General features: G+C 40.7%; 1 protein-coding gene across 1 annotated transcript in view; it reads left to right on the forward strand.

Annotated features, from left to right (window-relative positions):
• The window catches only part of lama4 (laminin, alpha 4), a 182,911-nt gene extending 168,004 nt beyond the window's left edge, over positions 1-14,907 (forward strand). Inside the window, exons 35-40 of the mRNA XM_059981458.1 lie at positions 1,804-1,959; positions 2,681-2,840; positions 8,874-9,004; positions 9,167-9,260; positions 11,351-11,470; positions 14,531-14,907. Coding sequence (XP_059837441.1) covers positions 1,804-1,959; positions 2,681-2,840; positions 8,874-9,004; positions 9,167-9,260; positions 11,351-11,470; positions 14,531-14,682 — 813 coding nt within the window. The 3' untranslated portion in view covers positions 14,683-14,907. The remainder of the gene's footprint in view (positions 1-1,803; positions 1,960-2,680; positions 2,841-8,873; positions 9,005-9,166; positions 9,261-11,350; positions 11,471-14,530) is intronic.
• Positions 14,908-23,269: the final 8,362 nt, after the last annotated feature.

Below are 23,269 nucleotides of genomic sequence, written 5' to 3' on the forward strand. Positions count from 1 at the left end.
GTCTTTCCTGTTCTCCTTGTTATTTTGATAGTTATTGAGCCTGTTCATACATTCACATTTATTTAAGTTTGATTATTGACATTTGTAATGTGACCATTCAGCTAATTGTTGATTGCTCATGGCTGTTGGCCCTATTGTATTGTAAATTGTCGGTTGCTATTGTGTTGTCTGTCTTGGTAGTATAGTCAACATTCTGTGTCGACACCCTTCATCAGAACTGGTGAAGGGTCCTACTGAAGGGTCTGAACCCAAAACATCAACTATACTCTTTTCCATAGATGCTGCCTGGCTGGCTGAGTTCCTCCAGCATTTTGTGAATGTTGATTCCCAGCAACTGGTTTATTGAACATCTCTATGGTGCTTCCCACTTCTTCCCCTCTCCCTTCCCCTTTTCCCAACAGATTTCCCGCTCCCTGTCCCCTTCCCGCTCTCAGTCCACAGTACAGACCCATATCAGTGTAAAGTTTAGCATCACTAGTATATGTCATGATACGTGTTTTTTTTTCTGGCAGTAGTAGAGCGCAATATGTAAAATTACTACTGTACTCTGCAAAGGTCTTAGGCACCCTAGCTATATAAATGTGCCTAAGACTTTTGTACAATATTGTATATTTATTGTGATGGAGTGAATTAACATTAGACTGCCTAACCCTCATCAGGATACACAGCAGGCAGGCAAATCATAGCCTGGACTTTGCACCATAATTTTCCCTTTTGCCAACAAAGTAATACCATTTCAGCTATTCACCCTTCCTAGATGGTGAAAATAGCATTCAAAATAAATTCTACTTTGATTATTATCTATGTTGCATTGTATATAGCACCTTAACATCAATATTCAGAAAGGGCACTGCACCAGAAGGGCCATGAGTTAAGCCAGACTTAGTACGACCAATGTCATTGGAATTCCTCATACATTTCCTGAGTGCCTTTTGAGCCATGATACCATGGTCAAAAGAGACCATTAACAAAGGAAAGTTAAAGAGGTAATTGGATCCCAGCTTGGACATTGGCCAAATAAAAGGGTGTGAATGCTTGAAGGAAAAGAATATTTTAAATTTATTTATAAACACTATTTAATTTTATTCTCTGATAAGCAGAACAATGTTGGGGTACTTTCCCATGGCGTCCAATGAACGCAGAACCCTATTATAGAAGTCCACATCCAATAGAGAATATGACTTCTTCCCCAGATTTAGTCCTCATATACAACATTGACACAACAAAGAAGGAAACAGCAGCAGAGATTACAGTTGGTTGATTTGGCCCTTTAAGTTGTGTAACAATTCCATTATACTCTGTAGGTTTTTAACAATATATTTTATTGAAAACAGATGAGAAGTTGCTTTGTTTCCAAGTAATTTAATGTACTATAATTAACTTAACTCCAACCTGATGGCACGAATATCGATTTCTACTTCCGGTATACAATCCTCCCTACCCCTCCCCTATTCCCCACTCTTTTACTTCTTCTCACCTGCCCATCACTTCCCCTTGAGTCCTCTTCTCTTTGTCTTTCTCCTATGATTCACTCTCCTCTCCAATCAGATTCTCTCTCCTCCAGCCCTTGACCTCTCCCACCCACTTGGCTTCACCTATCACCTTTCAGCTAGTCTCCTTCCCCTCCCCCACCATCTTTCTCTTCTGGCATCTTCCCCTTTCCTTCTCGGTTCTGAAGAAGGGTCTTGGCCTGAAAATGTTAACTGTTTATTCATTTCTATAGATGCTGACTGAGATCCCCCAGTGTTTTATGTGTGTTGCTCATGTTTAAACTTAACTTAAAATGTTTTGTTTGATATTTAGGTCATCTTTACACGTGAAAATAACAAAGGGCGATTGGTAATAGATGGTCTCCATGCTGTGGAGAACAATCTCAACATTCCTATTTATTCATGGCAAGTCCAGGAACCATTCTACATAGGTGGTGTGCCTCTACAAAAAGCTGGAAAGAACATTCAGGTGAGTTGCTTTACTAACCCGATTCCATAGTGCCAATGTATCGTAGTGCTAGTGTATACAGTTACTTTCAGCACAGTCCAATTTTCTTTTGGGAAGATCAGAAAAGATGTCTGTATTCTGTGTGCATTTGAAATTAATATTTAAATAATAAGAAATGTTAAAAGTTCTTCAACCAAGTGAGTTAAGTTTCATAAATTTTAAAAATTATTATTAAAACCATTTTTTCCAGAACATTCTTTTTTTTAGGAAAGGGCAAAGTTTATATCATTGTATTTTCTCACAATTTTTGGCATTACCATGGCTCAAGTGACCTTTCCATTGCTTAATGTCAAGTCCATTGCTGGGGCATTGCCAGCTTCTAGGCAAAAGGAAGACCACCATGAAATCTTGCTTCCCTTCATCAGACTGGAAAGAAGCCAGAATTTCTATGGAAAGGAATAAACAATTTGTAACAGGACAATGTTGACATTTCATTTTCTATGGAAGTGAATAAACGGTCAACATTTCTATGGAAAGCAATAAACAGCCTTCTTCCCCCCTTCATTTCCGGTTCTGATGGAATATCTCAGCTTGAAACATTGATTGTTTCTTCCCCTCCATAGATGCTGAGTACCTGTGGCATATTGTGTATGTTGCATGTAGATTTCAATATTTGGCGACTGTGAATAATTTCATAAGGAATTGAGTAATTAATTAATTAAGAGATCTTTCTTTTCATCAGGTCAAATCCATCCGAAGCTTTAGTGGTTGTCTTCAGAACTTCCAGCTGAATGGTTGGTCTCTTCCACCAGCTACCCACACATTCGGTGTCACACCTTGTTTCGAAGGCCCAACTGAACCAGGGGCTTTCTTTTCTGCAGAAGGAGGATATGTGATACTGGGTGAGTAAGATGGGCACATCCCATCACACATCAATTAGAAAGGGTAACTAATAAGTTATTTCACACTACAAAAGACCCAATTTATAAAAATCCAGCTTTCAGACTCTGCACTCCCACATCTTTGCCATGAAGCAAAGGTGAAAACACTTCAAAAAAACTGCAATGTCTTTTCCAAATTTCAGGTAAGTCAAATGTCACGAATCTAGAGGCACCCCTCATTAACGCACTCTTAATTACCTTTGATGACCATCCCAATTCTACTAGTTGCAAACAGTCCTCAAGGATTACCTCAGGAACTGAACCCTTCTGCAAGCTAGGGACATCCTTGGGCCTACTCAGGAAATTAGAAAGTCGTTGGCACTCCAGGTACATCGACCACATCAACCAAAGTGAAGATTAGAGGATTTAGAAGATTAGCTTTATTTGTTGCATGTACATCAAAACATGCAGTGAAATGCTTCTTTTGTGTCAAATCAAATCAGCAAGGAAGTGCTGCCACACTTCCAGCACCAACAGCATGCCAGAACTCACTAATCCTAACCATACCTCTTTGGAATGGGGGAGGAAACCAGACACTTGGAGGAAACTCACGCAGTCATGGCGAGAATGTACAAACCCCTTACAGACAGTGAGCAGGAAAAGATTCCCGATCTTACAGATGTCTGCTGTGAAGAGTTGCACTGTGCCACCACACTAGCGTGCCACCCAAATGAAAGAATTATTTCAATGAACTAGATGAAATAAGTTCATGATGTGGCTGATAAATCTCAGAGCATATGAAAATTGTCAAAGAAGTATGAAGCATAAAACCTGAGGAGCCCCTCAGAGCTGTGTCCTAAGCCCCCTCCTTTACTCTCTGTATACCCATGACTGTGTCACCACCCACAGCTCCAATCTGCTAATTAAGTTTGCTGACAATACTACACTGATTGGCCTATTCTCAAATAAAAATGTGGCAGCCTACAGAGAAGTCATCACCCTGACACAGTAGTGTCAAGAAAACGACTCCCTCAATGTCACAAAAACAAAGGTGCTGGTTGTGGACTAAAGGAGGAATGAAGACAGGCTAGCCCCTATTAACATCAATGGATCTGGGGATGAGAGGGTGAACAGCTTTAAGTTCCTCGGCTTAAACATTACCAAGTATCTCACGTGCTCTGTACACACTGGCTATGTGGTGATAAAGGCACAACAGTGCCTCTTTCACCTCAAATGGTTGAGGAAGTTTGGTATGGGCCCCCAAATCCTAAGAACTTTCTACAGGGGTACAATTGAGAGCATCCTGACTGGCTGCATCAGTGTTACAGGGGCCCAAACTGTTTCAGCTGCTACCATCTGAAAAACAGTACTACATCATAAAAGCCAGGACCAACAGGCTCCGGGACAACTTCTTCCACCAGGCCATCAGACTGAATAGTTCATGCTGACACAACTGTATTTCTGTCATATTGACTGTTAATATTTAATAATCTTGTTGCTGTCCTGTTGTAGGTACTACTTATTATAAATTGAAATAAGTTGCATGTTGCACATTTAGACGGAGATGTAATGTAAAGAATTTATATTTATATTTATATTTCATGTATATGAAGGATGTAAGTAATAAAGTCAATTCAATTCGATTCAATTCAAACTGCTCGAATAGGAAGTGGATCTTTAGAGCCATGGCAGAGCAGCAGTTAGCTCAATGTTATTACAGCTCAGGGCATCAGAGTTTGGAGATCAACTCTGACGTCATCTGTAAGGAGTCTGCACATCGTGCCATGACTGCATGGATTATCTCTAGGTGCTCTGGCTTCCTCCCACAGTCCATAGATGTACTGGTTAGAAGGTTAATTGGTGATTGTAAATTGTCCGATGATTAGATCATGAGACTGTGGCGACCCATTTCCTGGCACATCCGAACCGGCTCACAATTAGATAGCCTACGGGGGTTTGCGAGCACAGAGCTTTGGAGCCTCTGCGCCACGGGGGGCAGGTTGAGGGAGGCTTAAAAGTGAGGCTGAGGATTTCGAATAAAGTTTTTCCTTCGACTGCAGTTACCGACTCTGTGTCGTAATTTTAGCGCTGCGTGTAGCACACCGCTACAAGACCATAAGACATAGGAGCAAAATTAGGCCGTTTGGCCCGTTGAGTCTGCTCTGACATTCAATCATGTCTGATTCTTTTTTTTCTCTCCTCCTCAGCCCCAGTTCCCGGCCTTCTCCCCATACTCTTTGATGCCCTAGCCAGTCATGAACCAATCAATATCTGCCTTAAATACACTCAATGACCTAGCCTCCATAGTTGTCTGTGGTAACAAATTCCACAAATTCACCACCTTCTGGCTAAGGAAATTTCTCCACATCAGTGTTTTAAATAGATAGCCCTCTACTCTAAGGCTGTGCCCTCTTGTCCTAGACCCCCCACCCCCACGCCATGGGAAACATCAGCTCCACATCTACTCAGTCTAGGCCTTTCAACATTTGAAAGGTTCTAATGAGATCCTCCTCATTCTTCTAAATTCCGGTGTGTACAGGTCCAGAGCCATCAAATATCCTTCATATGACAACCCTTTCATTCCTGGAATCATCCTTGTGAACCTATTCTGAACGCTCTCCAATGCCAGTTCAATTTTCTAAGATGAGGAGCCCAAAACGGTACACGATACTCAAGGTGAAGCCTCACCAGTGCCTTATAAACCCTCAGCACCACACTCTTGTATTCTAGACCTCTTGAAATGAATGCTAACATGGCACTTGCCTTCCTCACTACCGACTCAACCTGCAAGTTAATCTTCAAGGTATTCTGCACAAGGACTCCCAAGTCCCATTGCATTTCACATTTTTGGATTTTCTCTCCATTTAGAAAATGATCTGCACATTTATTTCTACTACCAAAGTGCATGACCATGCATTTTCCAACATTGTATTTCATTTGCTGCTTTCTTGCCCATTCTCCTAATCTGTCTAAGTCCTTCTGCACCCTACCCGTTTCTTCTACACTACCTTCCGTTGTATCATTTGCAAGCTTGGCAACAAAGCCATCTGTTCCATTATCTAAATCATTGATATATAGCATAAAAAGAAGCGGTCCCAAAACCGACTCCTGCAAAAATCCACTAGTCACTGGCAGCCAACCAGAAAAGGATTCTTTTATTCCCACACTCTGCCTCCTACCAATCAGCCAATGCTCTAACCATACTAATAACTTTCCTGTAATACCATGAGCTTTTAATTTGGTAAACAGCCTCATGTGTGACACCTTATCCAAGGCCTTCTGAAAATCCAAATATACAACGTCCACTGCATCCCCTTTATCTATCCTACTTTTCATCTCCTCAAAGTATTCCAAGCAGGTTTGTCAGGCAAGATATTTCCTGAAGAAAACCATGCTGACTATGTCCTATCTTGTCCTGTATCATCAAGTACTCCATAACCTCATCCGTAACAATTGACTCCATCATCTTCCCAACCAGGGGGGTCAGGCTAACTGGTTTCAATTGAAATGAATTGAATTGACTTTATTTCTTACATCCATCACATGCTTGAGGAGTAAAAATCTTTACATTACGTCTCCATCTAAATATGCAATATGCAATCTTCATAGTTTACAACAATTTATAATAAATAGAACAGTCAATGTAACATAGAAATACACTCAGATCAGCATGAATTAATCAGTCTGATGGCCGGGTGGGAGAAGCTGTCCCGGAGCCTGTCGGTCCTGGCTTTTATGCTGCGGTACCGTTTCCCAGATGGTAGCAGCTGGAACAGATTGTTGTTGGGGTGATTCAGGTCTCCAGTGATCCTTTGTGACCTTTTTTCACACCTGTATTTGTAAATGTCCTGAATCATAGGAAGTTCACAACTACAGATGTACTGGGCTGTCTGCACCACTCTCTGCAGAATCCTGCAATTAAGTGAGATACAGTTCCCATATCTGGCAGTGATGCAGCCAGTCAGGATGCTCTCAATTGTGCCCCTGTGGAAAGTTTCTTAGGATTTTGGGGCCCATGCCAAACTTTCTCAACTGTCTGAGGTGAAAGTGATGCTGTTGTGCCTTTTTCACCACACAACTGGTGTGTACAGCATATGTAAGGTCCTCAGTGATGTGGATGCTGAGGAATTTAAAGCTGTTTATCATCTCAACCCCAAATGCATTGATGCCCATCTCCATTCCTCCTGTAATCTACAACCAGCTCCATTGTTTTTGAAACATTGAGGGAGACGTTATTTGCTTGACACCACTGTGTCAGAAAAAGTCATCTCGTAAGAATTCAACCAATTCACTTTCTTGAGATCCATTTCCAACCTAGCTTTCCCAGTTGACTTGAACATTAAAATCTCCCATACCTATCATAACATTGCCCTTTTGACACACATTTTCTGTTTCCTGTTGTAATCTGTGGTTCACATCCCAGCTACTGTTTGGAGGCCTGTATATAACTGCCATCAGGGTCCTTTTACACTTGCATTTTCTTAACTCAACCCACAAGGGTTCAACATCTGCCAATTCTATGTCACATCTTTCTGATGATTTGATGTCATTCTTTACTAGCAGAGCCACACCACCCCTTCTGCCTACCTTCCTATCCCTCTGATACAATGTGTAACCTTGGATATTCAGCTCTCATCTACAACCATACTTCAGCCACGATTCAATGGTGGCCTCAACATTATACCCAACAATCCGTAATATTACAAGATCATTCACTATATTTCCTACACTCAGTGCATTAAGACATAACACCTTGAGTTCTGTATTTGCTACCCTTTTTAATTCTGCATCCGTAATTCACTGGACTCACCCTGCTGGCTTCAATTTTGTCGTGTCATCTCCCTGCCCTTCCTGACAGTCTGATTGAAAATGATCTTTGCTTTTTTACCATCTGTCCTATTCTGTGTCCCTTCACTCCAGTTCCCTGCCCCCCTGCAGTTGCCTCCCCAACAGTTCTAAAACAAACCTGCCCACGAGAATATTGGTCTTCCTTGGGGTCAGGTGCAACCTATCCCTTTTATACAGGTCATACCTCCCCAGAAGAGATCCCAATGATACAAGAACCTGATGCACTGCTCCTTGTGCCTGCTTCTCAGCCATACATTTATCTGCTAAACCTCCCTGATTTTACCCTCACTAGCACGTGCACAGGCAGCAATCTGGAAATTATTATCCTGGAGGTCCTGCTTCTCAGCTTTCTACCTACTCTCTAAATTCTCTCTTCAGGTCCTCTTTGCTTTTCCTTCCTGTGTCATTGGTACCAATATGTACCAAGACATCTGACTGCTCTCCATCCCACTCAAAAATGCTGTGGACATGATCTGAGATGCCTCTGACCCTTGCACCTGGAAAGCAACATCCTATCCGAGTATCCCATTTACCTCCACAGAACCTCTGTCTATTAAGTCCCCTGTCACTACCACTCCCCTCATCTCCCTCTTTCCCTTCTGCCCCATGGACCCATGCTCAGGGCCAGTAACCTGGTCTCCACGGCATTCGCCTAGGAGGTCAGCCCTGACAACAGTATCCAAAATGGTATTTTATTATTGAGGAGACTGGTCACAGGGGTGCTCTGCTCTAACTGTCTATTCACCTTCCCATTTCTTATGCTGATAGCCACCCAGCTACCCACCTCCTCCAACTTCGGGGCGGCTCCGATCAATGATCTCCTCACTCTCCCGTACAAGCTGCTCATCCAGATGCTGCTCCAGATTCCTGGCACGGTCTTCAAGGAGCTGCAGCTGGTTGCACTGCTCAGATGTAGTTCCCAGGACTCCAGCATCCAGCATGAAGAACACACAACGGCCCTGTAAACCACACTGAAAACCAAACCATTCTGTACTTTTATTTATTCCGCTCTGCACTGTTCCTACCGCTGATTGGGTTGCCAGAATAACACCAAACACCTGCAAGGTTCTCCTTTTAGTTAGGCTAGGACTGAATCGGGAGGTTGCTGGGCAGGGCAGTTCAAAAAATCAGAAGGGCCTTTTCCACACTATCTCCAAATAAAAATATTATTGTGAAAAAAATCAATGATTTTGACTTGATTTTCAGATGATTCTTTCAATGTTGGATTACGATTTGAGCTTGTGTTTGAAATCCGTGCTCGAAATCATTCAGGAATCCTGATACATATTCACAGTTCCAGCCACAAATACCTAAATATCTTCATGGAACATGGGAAGGTAAGGACTGAACGAACAAATCCTGAAGTGAGTTTCCTTCATTAGCAAAAAGTAGATGAGTCAGACTGGAATTTGTATATAGCAGTAATGGAGTCAACTCGTGTTTAAAACTTGTTGCTGCATATTTGGCAAGTTTCTATTCTAAAATTTATTTCTGTGCAGATCACGTTAAAAGTAAGCAATGGAACTGCAGAGTTTGAAACTTCAGTAACTCCAAAGCAAAGTCTCTGTGACAGTCGGTGGCACAGAGTAGCAGGTAAAGATATTTGTAATTATCTGATCAATGCTTAAACACGGATGTTACAGATGCTGTATATCCAGAGGAAGAAACTGGAGGAACTCACCAGGTACAGGAACGTTTATGTAGAGGAATGAATCATCAATATTTCGGCCAAGACCCTTAATCAGGACAGTAAGGGAAGGGGGAAGGGACAGAGCACAAGCTGGCAGGTGATAGGTGAAGGCAGGTAAGGGGAAGATGGGTAGGTTGGGGAGTGGTGATGAAGTGAGAAGCTGGGAGGTGTAGGTCGAAGAGATAAAGGTCTGAAGAACACAAAGGAAATCTGATCTGAGTGGACCATGGGAGAATGAGAAGGAGGGAACAAAAGGGAGGTGATGTGACAGTGAGGAGAAGAGAAGGGGTAAGAGGGGAGCTTGAATGGGGGATAGCCAGCCAGTGCTGTAACAGCATCTGCACCGGACTTCGAGGCAAGTGGTCCTGGGTTCGAATCCAGCGGCTCCTTGCACGCTTTCCATTCGTGCTGGGGTGAGCGTTAAGCTAGCAATTCAGCTTTGTAAAACGCAGACAAAGTGCTAAAGAAAGTGCAAGATCCCCCCCCCCCCCCCAAAGCGCCACAAGGCATGGAGAGGAATAACAACTGCATGAGGAATGGGAAAAGAGAGAGGGGGAAAAATTACTGGAAGTTAGAGAAATCAATGTTCATGTCAGCAAGTTGGAGCCTACCCAGACAGTATGTGAGGTGCTGCTCTCCCAACCTGAGAATGGCCTCATTGTGTCATTGGCGCATGTCAGAATGAGAAGTGGAATTAAAATTGGTGGCCACCAGGAAAGCCTTTTGTGCCCAATTAGTATTTGATTATAAATATTCCACTAAGCTATTTAATCAAAATTAAAATCATAAACCATTTCATAATCACTAAGCCCAAATAGTTGGTGTAATAATCAGAATTGGAGGCAGTTAATTTATTGAGACATCTAGTTTCTTTTATAATTATATTTCATTGAATGGAATCTATTTAACAACATTTTTGTGTGTTTTCCAGTGCTAACAGTGTTGATTCTAGGAATAGGGCTCTTATTGTTTAAGGTACTCAGAGCTGCAATCAAGCTTTCCTAGACTAATACAGTTAATATAAATTTCCTTTAATATGCCTCAACTGCAAAACCAGAAATGTGGGTTGCTGTTTCCGTATTTACAAAGAATGTATACATTGATTACAAGGTCAACATCACTTTGCTTGGCTAGGCTGCAGTGGTACACACTATTGATCCAGTAAGTCTGATGAATGCATCCATTAATTATCTTATCTCCAGACTTGCTGATAATATTAGATATTTTAGATTTATCTATCAATGAGGCAGCATATTTATAAAGGTATTTACTAAACTTCAAGGTCAAGGAACCAGAAAACGGCATGAATATTGATATATTCTTCCCTCCCTCCCCACTTCTATTCCCTATTCTGGCCTTTTACTTCTTCTCACCTGCCTATCACTTCCCCCGGCACCCCTCCTCTACCCCTTCTCCTGCAGTCTACCCCCCTCTTCTATTGGATTCCTTTCTCTCCAACCCTTTACCTTTCCCACTCAATTGGCTTCACCTATCTTGCCTATCCTCTTTCCTCCTTCTCCCTCCCCTTTTAATTCTCCCTTTTCACTCAGGAAGAAGCGTGTCAGCCCAAAATGTTGGCTGTTCATTCAGTTCCATAGATGCTGCCTGACCTGCTGAGCTCATCCAGCATTTTGTGTGTGGTGTCTAGATTTAATAGATCACAGGTATCCACAAGTCCATAGTGCAATAGTGTGACACTAATGTGAAACTTTACTGAGCTCTGATTTCCTCTGAATGAAACCAGTTGATGACTTCTAATGATAATTTGTGCTATGCCTTCCTAACTGGTGGGAACTGGGCTGAAACTGACAAAGATAATCAGCAAAGTTATGAGTCTGTTCTACCTTATGTTAACCTACACTGTCACCCAATCCATTCACTCATCCACTTAATTGATGACATTCTGCAGCACATACCAATCATTTCCTATTTGGATCTCAAAACTGAACCTCATTGTACGTTCTATAAGTAATATATCTTACTGCTCTTTTAGTCATCAGAGATTCAAATGTTGTGCAGCTGGATGTCGACTCTGAAGTAAATCATGTGGTGGGGCCATTAACATCACATTCTTTCAACAAGAAGGAACCAGTATTTGCTGGCGGAGTGCCAGGTAAAGCCAATATGTAAAACTCATCTGTATTTCACTAGAAAATGTTGCAAATTGACTATTTCTAGCTAGAAATACTTGAGAAATTGTACTGTTTTAGCTCAGAGCCAACATTTTTTGCAGTGTGGAGGAACAAGGGGATCTTTGGGTCCAGATTCATAGATCCCTCAACGTTGCTGCCCATATTAAAAGGATTGTTAAGAAGGCATATGGTGTGCTGGCCATCATAATTTGGGGAATTTAGTTCAAAAGTTGTAAGGTAATTTTGTAGCTCTATAAAACCCTAGTTAGACCACACTTGGAACTAATGTGTTCAGTTCTGGTCACCTCGTTATAGGAAGGATGCGGAAGCTCTAGAGAGGGTATAGAGGAAATTTATCAGGTTGCTGCCTGGTTTTAGGGACTACTCCTAATGAGCATGCATAGAGCAAGCTAGGACATTTCTCTTTAGAGTGAAGGAGGATGACAGGTGTATAAGATGGTAAGAGGAATAGATCAGGCGCACATTTAGCGACAGTTTTCCAGGGTGAGAAAGGCTACCATGAGGGAGCATAATTTTAAGGTAATTGGAGGAACGAATAGGGGAGGGGGATGTCAAAGGTAAAAAAACAATTTAAATATTGGTGGGTACATGAAGCACCCTGCCAGGGGTGGTGATAGAGACAGAAACATTAGGGACATTTAAGAAACTGTTAGATAGGTACATGGATGATAGAAAAATAAAAGGGTACATAGGAAGGAAGAGTTAGGATCTTAGTGAAGGTTAAAAAGGCCTTTACTGTGCTGTAATGTTCTGTGTTTTTAGTGATACTACAGTACTGTGCAAAAGTCCTGGGCACATATCTAGCTAGGGTACCTCGACAGTACCGTAGTAATTTTATGTATTGCGCTGTTCTGCCTGCACAAAAAATAACCAATTTCATAACATATGTGAGTGATGATAAGCCTGATTCTGATATGGGTATCTATTGTGGACTGAGAGTGGGAAGGGGACAAGGAGAGAGGAATCATGTTGGGAAATAGGGGACAGAGAAGGGATGGAGTGGGAAGCACCAGGGTGACTTTCTGTAATGATCAATTAACCAATTGCTTGGAATCAAGCACCCTTTCCTGGTGTCTCAGGGCTGGATGTGTCTGCTGTCGTATCAGTTCCCACCCCGGCACTCCTCCTTTGCCACCTTTCCCACACCTATCCCACAATTCCCTACTCTTGCTATTCCCAACGTTCTTTGCACTTGCCAGACTTACAAGCTCACATTCTGCTCCACGTTGACAAATATAGTACTGTGCAATAGTCCTGGGCACCCTAGCTTTATATAAGACTGTTGCACAGTACTATATATATGTGCTCGGCATTTTTTTCAGCCTATGAAATGAAGAAATATAAAACTGGGGTATATTGAATAACACATTTGTCTTGTAATGATTGTCTTTCAAATGCAATCAATTTAGAAATAAGGAGTTCCCTTTCCTTTGAGGCTCAGCATGTGGTCTCAATCTAGCTAACTTTTAATCTCTAGAACTGATCATCAGAGAGCTGTTGTGGCAGATATTCCTGACAGTTCTTCCCAAGGAAAATTTTCCAAAAAGAACCCAGTAAAAAAAAAAGTGGTCAGCTGTAGACAGAACCTCTAAATATTGTTCCAATATTTGTTCAGGGAAGCTCAATAACTCTCTCCACCAAGTTCAGGAACAGTTACTACCATTCAACCATCAGGTACTTGACAACTTCACTTTCCCCCTCACTGAGTAGTTCCCTCAACCTTGGACTCACTTGCAAGGGCTCTCCATCTCATGCTCTTGATATTTATTACTTATGTATTGATTATTATATCTTTCACTCTTTTTATTTTTACTTACTACCTGTTACACCATTGGCATTTAGAGTAGCAATGAAGGTCCTCCATCTGTTTCTTTTTTGCATAGGTTGTTGTTTTTTGCACACTGGTCATCCACTCTGTTGGTGCAGTCTTTCCTTGAATCTATTATGGTTTTTGGATTTAATAAGTATGCCTGCTAGAAAATGAATCTCAGTTGTATATGGTGGCATGTTTGTACTTTGATAATAAACTAACTTTGAAGGTATATTGGTGTACTTAGTTCATCTCTCCAGGATCTTGACTGGAACTGCAACAATGAAACATACAGCTGGAGTAAGGACAAAAATAACATCTGCTTTTGGGTATACATTGGTAATATCCTTTACTGTGCATATTTACTCATTGCCCATTACAATGCCACCATTTAGGGCAGCAGTGAAGGTCCTCCATCTGTCTGTACAGAAGGATTCTTCATTGCTGTTTTCATAACTGTTTTTTGACCAGTCAGTGTTGTTAGCCCTGAGCTGAATCCCCGGACCTGGAGGACCAGTGGACCACTCTTGGTCTGGTCTCTACCCCTTAGCCTGGTTGGCATAGGTGACCCTACCAAGAGTCAATGCCAACACTGCTCTTCAGGTAATTCAGGTATGCAAGCTCCAAACCATATGACAAGTTTGTGTTCCTCTTGGAAGATCATTGGCATATGTTGGTAATATCCCATTATTTGATGGAATCTGTTATTTGGTATATATTGGTAGTATACGTTATTTTCCTAATCTAAGAGAGCTTGGCTCAGGTTGATTAATTTACCTTTTTAAATCCAAAAGCAAAATAGTGCAGAAGTTGTAAATCTGAAATAAAAACATGTGGAGAGAGACAAACTTAGTTAATGTTTCAGGTTCAATGATGGTCCGCAACCAATGGACTCACTTTCAAGGACTCTTCATCTCATGTTCTTAAAATTTATCACTTACTTATTTGTTATTGTTTTTTTCTTTTCATATTTGTACAATTCACTGTCTTCTGCACTTTATTTGAACACCCTAGTTGGGTACTCTTTCATTGATTCTGTTATAATTATTCTATAGATTTGTTGAGTATGCCCTCAAGAAAATGAATCTTAGGGCTGTATATGGTGAAATATATGTACTTAGATAATAAATTTACTTTGAACTTTAAAGATCGAGGAAAGTGTAAGTTACAGTTTTATTAATTTTCACTAATTTCCATTCTGTTTCCTTAGAGTCATTGCTCAGCCCAAAACTGAGAATACGCCATTCATTCACTGGCTGCATGAGAAACTTCAACATCAATGAAGCTCCTGTCATTTTCACCAAAGCAGCGCTGGTCAGCGGAGGAGTCAACATCAACTCTTGCCCAGCGCCAGCAGCCTAGTACTTGTCAACTCTGCTTCTATGAGTAATATGCAGGAACGTGAAGGAAAGCGGAGACAAATTACTTTCTCGTGAAGTTTTCAGGGGCAGGGTTGGGGTCCAAATTGATTTGGTCGGGTCACATCAATACTTTCATCCCATCAGTTTTCCAGTTTGTTCATGAACATCATTTTACTTTTCCAAGTGTAATCTATTTAGAACCAATAAATGTTCTGTTTGCTCCTTCGTTCTTGAAAGCACAAAAAAAATCCAGTTTTGTTACCAGCTCGCTACCAGTGCAGAGTGTGCCATTTTTCACAGTGCACATATACGAACAGCAGTATCTCAAATTAATCAGATAATACTCAGAGGGTGCCAATGTTATGCCCACACTTCCACTGAATAATACATTGTCCCCAACCTTTTTTATGCCATGGACACCTACCATTAATGGGGGGGGGTCCATGGACCCCAGGGATAATAAAAAACAGTCTTCTATACAAACTCACATTGTGCAGTTGAGGTAATGATGCCCTTTTGGTTTCCCGACAGTTGTCCAATAGAGCTCATCTTCTGTGTGATTTATTGCTGAAGACCACTCACCTGACCTTTACAATGAGCTGGGCTGATTATCAGCACAGAGTCTAAACTTTTAATTTTAATTAGTGAGTATGTCACGCCATTCCAATTCCAGCAGCAGACTACAGATCCATGAGCCTAATCGGAGGCATTCTACAAGATAAAATAATCACACAAAAAAAAATTGGGTCATCCCTGCTTTAAGAAGTCATAATTGTACAACTTGCTTGTCTCAGAACTGTTAAAAACCGGCCTGTTTCTTTCACATATGCAGTTGCCAGCTGGGTTTGCAGCTGTCACGTCACTCAAGAGCTGCCCCAAGTATTTAAAGATTTCTTCTTGCTGTGGACAAGGAGGAGGATGGGAATGGGGAAAGCAGTCTGTAAAAACAGAATGAAGAAAAGAAAACAAGCAGGGGGGAGACTGCAACAGCACATTCCCATTTTTATTTTAACTTGAATGAAAGTTATTGGGGATAAGCTGTTTACAAAAGAAAACTGAGGAATGGGGTGATCAATTTAAATAAGGAGTTACAACCATTTGTGATATTATTGCACAAAATACCACAAGCAAATGGGATCATTGTTGGTGTGAGTTACTACAGGGAGCACCTGTTCTAATTCCCCATTGACAGAACTTGAAAAGAACCTAAAGATTGAAGCAGTGGTAGTCTTTCCAGCCTATCATGCCTGCTCTCTGATTCCACAACATTATGACTGATCATTTACCTCAGCACCACTTTCCCGCACAATACAATACACCTTGATTCCTCTAATGTCTGAAAAATCAATACATCTTTACTGCCAAACAACTGAACATCCACCTCTCCTTGGAGCATAGCATCCCAAAGATTCATTCCTGTCTGAGTGAAGAAATCTTTGTCCCAAATGTCTAACCCCCATATTTTTGAGATTGTAACTCCTTCTTCTCGACAGCACAGCAAGAAAAAACACTATCTCTGCAACCAACCTCACAAATTTCTTAAGATTTCAACAAGACCCACCATTATATTTTGGTTTCGTCCTCCTTCCTTTCCAGTCCTGATGAAGGGACTCGACCTGAAACACTGACTGTTAATTTCCCTCTATAGATGCTGTCTGACCTGCTGAGTTCCTCTAACATTTTGTGCACGTTGTTTAAGATTACCGGCATCTGCAGATCCTCTTGTATGTAAATGAGACGGTTGCTCTTTCCTCTGAGCTGGACACAACACGGGGTCCAGTCTGCCATCTGACATGTCCACCATCAGTCACTGCACCTACTCTACCACAAATCTGTCCTCCCTTTATTTTAAATTAAGTGAATAGTGCAAAAAGAGAGAAAAAAAAGTAGTGAGGTAGTGTTCATGGGTTCCATGAGAATTCAGAAATCTGATGACAGAGGGTAGAGACCTATGGCTCACCATGACCTTATGGAATTGCAACTAGATATCACTACCTTTGTATTCACATTCTCTTGCAATAAGCTTCTGCTTTCCTAATTCCTTGTTAGAACTGTAATTAACTTTCAACGATTCATATGCTGAGACTCCGAGATTCCAATGAACACTAACATTTCCCACTAGTTAAAAATACCCTACCTTTCTCTTTTTCTACCAAAGATTATGTATTTCCTGCATTACCTTCTACAACCATATCCTTGCTTATTAATTTAGCCTGACTACATCCATCTTCTATCCCAAGCTGTCACTGGATCATCAGTAAATTTCAATGTATTACATTTGAGCCCTACCCCTCTCTTTTAGGTCTGTATCCTTCAGAGAACTTAGCAGTGTAACAAGGCTTCTAAATAAAAATACATTTAAAAATATATGTATAAATATATAAGTTAAGTTAAATAAGCCATTCAGGAAGAGAAGAAAAAGAGTATTGAGGTTCATTGTCCATTCAGAAATCTGATGGCAGAGGGGAAGCTGTTCCTGAATCATTGAATGTGTACCTTTAGACTTCTGTACCTTCTCCTTGATGGTAGCAATGAGAAAAGGGCATGTCTTAGGTGATAAGGGTCCTTAATCATGGATGCCACCTTATTAAGGTGAAGGTGTCCTGGAAGCTGGGAAGACTAGTGCCCATGATAAAGCTGGCAGTGTTGGCAACTTCAGACAGCTTTTTCAGATCTTGTGCCCCTCTATACAGACAGTAATACAACCAGTTAGAATACTCTCCAAAGTACATCTGTAGAAATTTTCAAGCGTCTTTGTTGACATACCAATTCTCCAAAACTCCCAGCTGTCATCATGTCCTCTTTGAAATTGCAACATATGATGGGTCCAGGATAGATCTTCAAAGAAGTTCACACACAGAAACTTGAAACTGCTCACTCTTTTCGTTTCTGATCCATCAATAAGGATTGATCTGTGTTTTCTAGACTTCCCCTTCCTTAAGTCCTCATTCTATTCCTGGTCTTACTGATGGGTAGTGCAAAATTGTTGCTGCGACATCACTCAACCAGCTGATCAATCTCACTCCTGTACTTCTCGTCACCATCTGAAATTCTGCCAATAGTGGTGTCATCTGTAAATTTATAGATGGTGCCTAGCCACACTGTCATGGGTGTATAGAGTGCAACAGTAGGCTAAGCATGCATTGCTGAGGTGCGCCAGTATTGATTGTCAGTGAGGAGATGTTATTTCCGATCTGCATAGACTGTGGTCTCCTGGTGTGGGAGTCAAGGATCTACTTGCAACAGGATGTACAGATGCCCTAGTCTATGCTGACCTGACCTTAGTCCCAAACAAGAGAAAACCTGCAGATGCTGGAAACCAAAGTAGCACGCACAAAATGCTGGATGAATGCAGCAGGCCTGGCAGCATCTAGGGAAAAGTGTAAACAGTCGATATTTTGGGCTTAAGACCCTTCATCAGGACTGAAGGTAAATACTTTCCATAGATTCTGCCTGGCCTGCTGTGCTCCTCCAGCATTTTGTGTGATCTTAGTCCCAACTACCTGCACCCGGACCGTATCCCTTCAAACCACTCCCATCTAGACAAACCTCACTGGAATATCACAGTCGAAGCTGCATCTATTTTTTCTGCCGGTAGTTCATTCCACACTCACATCAGCCTTGGATCGAAGAAGTTTCCCTGATCTTTCACTTCTAGTTCTAGTCTCCCCAAACCTGAGGTGAAAATATTCCACATTTCTATGCATTAAAATGCTGGAAAATCTCAAATGAAAATGGAGGCCATCTTCCCATGAATGTAACCCTCTTTGCATAAGCAGACTAATTTAATCTGAGAACTGGGGTACAATTACATTGTTCTGGTCACAAACTGAATTATAAACCAACAGGTGTTTTGGGGGCACATATACAATGTGAAATATTTCCATTAATATTCTTTGGACTAAGTAAAGGCAGCATTTTTCTTTCAGCTGCTGTTAGCTTCTGCTTTTTTATCTGATGTTAAGACTGAAAGAATATTGAATCCTGCAGGGCCCTCTGGTGGTAACCCTACACATACACGTTGTTACAATTCTGTAATTTTGCAACCAGAATATAATGTTCTAACATCTGCTTTGCCATTTATGGCCTTTCAAAATATGCCTGTACAGTGTAAACAGTCGATATTTTGGGTCCAGCACCCTTCATCAGGACTGATGATACTCTGCAGCACCAGAAACCCAGTATTAATAAGTTAAATAGCTTTTAAAAAATCCTTTGGAAATTCCAGCCTTTAAAAGCCTTTCCCAAGTCAGCAGAAATGTGTCAACTCAAACTGTGCTTCTTTCTCTGTTAGAAAAATTAGATAACTGCACAGCCATTAGCAGAGTGGTTAGTCTCCCTGTGACTGCATGGGTTTCCTCCCACAGTTGGGCGGTAAGATTATTAATCGTTGTAAATTGACCCACGATTAGGCTAGGATTAAATCGGGATATTGCTGGTGATACAGGCGGAAGGGCTTATTCCATGCAGTATCTTAATACATCGAATAAATAAATATATTTCAAAACAGAATCATACGGTGTCCTCTGCGAATCTCTGGAAAATGTGGAGGGGAAAAAAAATATCTAATCCTTGTCCTTAAGTGGATGTTCTATTTGTCTCAGGTTGTACCACATGTTATTATAAACTCATTCTTGATCTCTACTCTGTACTTAAATTAATATGAAATGTTCATGGAACGAACTGTTTTATTGGTCAAATTAAAGCACAATAATTTGTAGTAACTGATCCCACAAGCACAAAATGTACAAGTAAACAAGTTCTTTAAATAGGCATTAATAAACCTTTGAAAACTAAAATCTTCCATATGGCCATTTCATCTTGTGACTCAATATTGGTATTGTTCATAAATGGATCCTGCAACTTCTGTGGGACAATAGGTTCAAGTACAAGGAGACGAAATTCAAATAAAAACTCAAGTTTTTATAAGAATACTTTTACTTCTAATGTGTAACTTTTGTTTATTTTTCCAGTTATCTTGTAACTGAAAGCTTATCTATCAAATACCAATTGATTGAGAAACAACCATGAGAATAAAAGATTAATTTGAATGAACATTTTAATTACCAGATTTATTACCACTAACATATGCTGTGAAATTTGTACAGTGCAATACATTAAGTATATAGCACTGCAAATTACAATAATAAGCATATATTATTGTATTTTATAGTATATGTTATGTGCTTAAAAGAAGTAGTGCAAAGAGAGAACTAAATTTGTGAGGTAGTGTGGATCCATGAACTGTTCAGAAATCTGATGACGGAAGGGAAGAAACTGTTCCTAAATTGTTGGGTGTGTGTCTTCAGGGAAAGTTCAGGCTGAGGGACCCGGATACCTCAGAACAAACATACATATACCAATCCCAAAACCATGTGATATGATCTGTCAGAAAAAAATCCAACCAATTACAGATAACCTTTTCACTGAATTATTGGCTGTCACTCCTGTGCATTTAAAATATACAGCCAGCCTTCCTCCAAAAATAAAAATGACTTTTGGGCACTTGGAAAATATACAAATGTAAACAGTTATGCTTTAAATATCTGTTGGTGATGCTATTAGCAGCACTGCTCTAATAAACTGTAAAACCTGATGTGCAAATTTTTTCATTGTGATCTTTCATTTGCAAACATTGTGCAGAACACTACTGATACTCAAAGAAATGCTTCAACTGTTTCTGAGTTCTTAGTCCTTCCATCTTCCAGCCAGTATGTTAGAATCCATAAGGGTTGACAAGAACATTTTATTTTTTTTACCAATATAGGGCTAGAAGAGTCTTCTCTGACCTTCAAGCCACACTGCCCCAGCAATCCCCAACAAACCCAATTAACCCTAGCGTAATCACGGGACAATTTACAATGACCATTTAGCCCACTCAATAGAGTCTGTGGACTAGGGAGGAAACCTGTTGAAAAACCATATATTCCATGGGGAAAGATGTAGAGAGTCGCCTTATAGAAGGGCACCAGAATTGAACTCCAAACTCCGGAGTTTCCTGAACTATACTTGCATCATGCTAACTGCTATGCCATGTGCCACAATGGGTGTAGGATTTGATGGACAATCAGTGTGGATGTGTTGTATCTTTCTATGACTCTAATTCAAGCAGTGAATCAATGGAATGTGGTTCAAGGTAGAATACAGCATCAAACTTTGCATGAGATTAAGACTTTGGAGTTGGGCAGTGTGGGTGTGGCCAAGACCACAGTGGAGTAGTCCAAGTACAGAGACACACAGCACAATAGGCTTCTGATGCCTTCACAACAGGTCAGAGGGGAAGAATCAATTCCGATATGATAATGATTGAATAAGACTGACAAATATTGAATCAGACCAACAGATCTATTATTAAGTTCAGCAGTTTTAGAAATAAATAATCAAATCTACTGGAAGATTCAAGAGATACAAGATGTTGATGTTGCAAATCCAGAGTAACACACACAAAATGCTACAAGAACTCAGCAACTACTGAAAGCAATGAAGAGTCAATGAGTCCTGATGAAGAGTTGTGGTCCCAAACATTGACTCTTTATTCCTTTCCATAGATGCTGTCTGACCTGCTGCATTCCTCTAGCATCTTGTGTGTGTTCCTCGGGTTATCTGGACAAGCAGGAGAGGAAGTAGCGAATCATAAAAGATTTGTTTCCAATCTCTGATGATAGAACACAAAACACTTGTTGAGTCAAAAAGACTGACTCTTCTGTACACTTTCCTTCAAGAGGGCATGCTCCGGGGAGGGGAGTTAATGAGAATTTATCCCTATTTCAATGCCAAATCCTATAATAGCCCTTGAAGGTTTTGTAACTAAGGTTAATTGATGTCAGAAGAGGAGACTAATGAGCCAACCTCTGAGCAATTTAATGTGGATCTATGAAAGTGATTATAAGATCCTGAGTCACTCCAGGATTTTGGCTGGACTAGGTGTAATATAGAATCTATCCATGGCACGAATTTGACGCAATTCCTGGATCATTTAATAACTGCAGCAATAATAAGAGTTTAAAGTTAATTTCTCATCAGTCGTTTTACTGGCAAATAGACTGGTAATCTTCAATGAGGGTCACCAGTTATCAAGCAACTTTTCAGACGCAAACGAAGAAATGAAGACACAGCGTCTGGCACCAACTTCAAGATTTCATTTGCTGAAACCGAATCACAGGTGATGATGCAATGAATTGTTAGGAAGCCTGTCCACATTGCAGATTTGAAGGTCTTTCCATGGTAACATAGACATCAATAGGCACATTCGTAATTGTCAAGCAGTGACTCCCATTGCATCTTCTAAGTTGCCTGTGAAATCCAATAATGCCAATAAATACATGTTCTTTTATAATGCCATTTCACATATTACCAGACAGAAACAATATCAGAATTATTTTCCCCTTACTCACAAATAATGATCATGACAAAACTGGTTACAAAAATTAGGACAATGTAAATATTGTCCTGATTTTAAGACATATGAGCAGAATTCGTCCATTTGGTCTTCTCTGCTAACCCATTATGGCTGATCTATTATCCATCCCAACCCCATTCTTGTCCCCCCTCCCTGTAACCTTTGATGTCCTGACTAATCAAGAACTTTCAATTTCTGCTTAAATATACCCAATGAATTAGCCTTCACAGCTGTTTGTGACAATGAATTCCACAGATTCACCACCCTCTGGCTAAATAAATTCTTCCTCATTACTGTTCTAAAGGGAAGTATTCTGAGGCTATGCCATGTTTCAATTATTTTGAAATTGTTTTAATATCTTTATAGAAAATGGTTTAAAATTTTTTAAATCATTCTATTAACAATCTTAAGTAGCTACAAAACTTGTGATTAGATACAAAAACAAAGATGAAGAATCTGAATATAGGTTCTGTAAGAACAGTTGTTGTGTATTCAGTACGTCTGGAACCCTACCACTGTGCTAACATGACACAGATGCAGACTTTTTCTTGCCTGCAAATAATTAATCCAGGGGAATAGGCTTGGGTAGGAGGAGTGACGAGATCCTTCAAAGTGAATGCAGGGTGTTAGATGCTAAGTTGAAGGACAGGACCTCCAGGGTTGTGATCTCAGCATTGTGACCCATGCCACATGCTATCAAGACCAGAAATAGGAAGATCATACAGTTTAAATGTGGATAAGGAGATGGTGCAGGAGGGACGGCTTCACATTTTTGGATCATTGGGCTCTCTTCCAGGGAAGGTAGATCTGTACAGAAGGAATAGTCTGCATCTGAACTGAAGGGGGAATAATATCCTAGCGGAAAGGTTTGCTAGTGCTGTACATGGGAATTTAAACTGGAATTGCAGTGGGATGGGAGCCAAAGCACTAGAAGAGATAGTGGATCAGTTGTGGGAAAAGATGTAGTTAAGCCTACATACAAAGTCAGGAATCGAAAGGTCAAGCATGGTGGGACTAATTTTCTTTGCAGCACATTTTTCAGTGCAAGAAGTATCACAGGAAAAACAGATAAGCTTAGGACATGGATCAGCATGTGGAATTATGACACTATGGCCATTAGTGAGACTTGGTTGCAGGAGGGGCAGGGCTGCCTTCTCAATATTCTGGACTGCTGTTGTTTTAGACATGA

Source organism: Hypanus sabinus, chromosome 10 (genome assembly GCF_030144855.1).
Source record: "Hypanus sabinus isolate sHypSab1 chromosome 10, sHypSab1.hap1, whole genome shotgun sequence".
Classification (NCBI taxonomy): domain Eukaryota; kingdom Metazoa; phylum Chordata; class Chondrichthyes; order Myliobatiformes; family Dasyatidae; genus Hypanus; species Hypanus sabinus.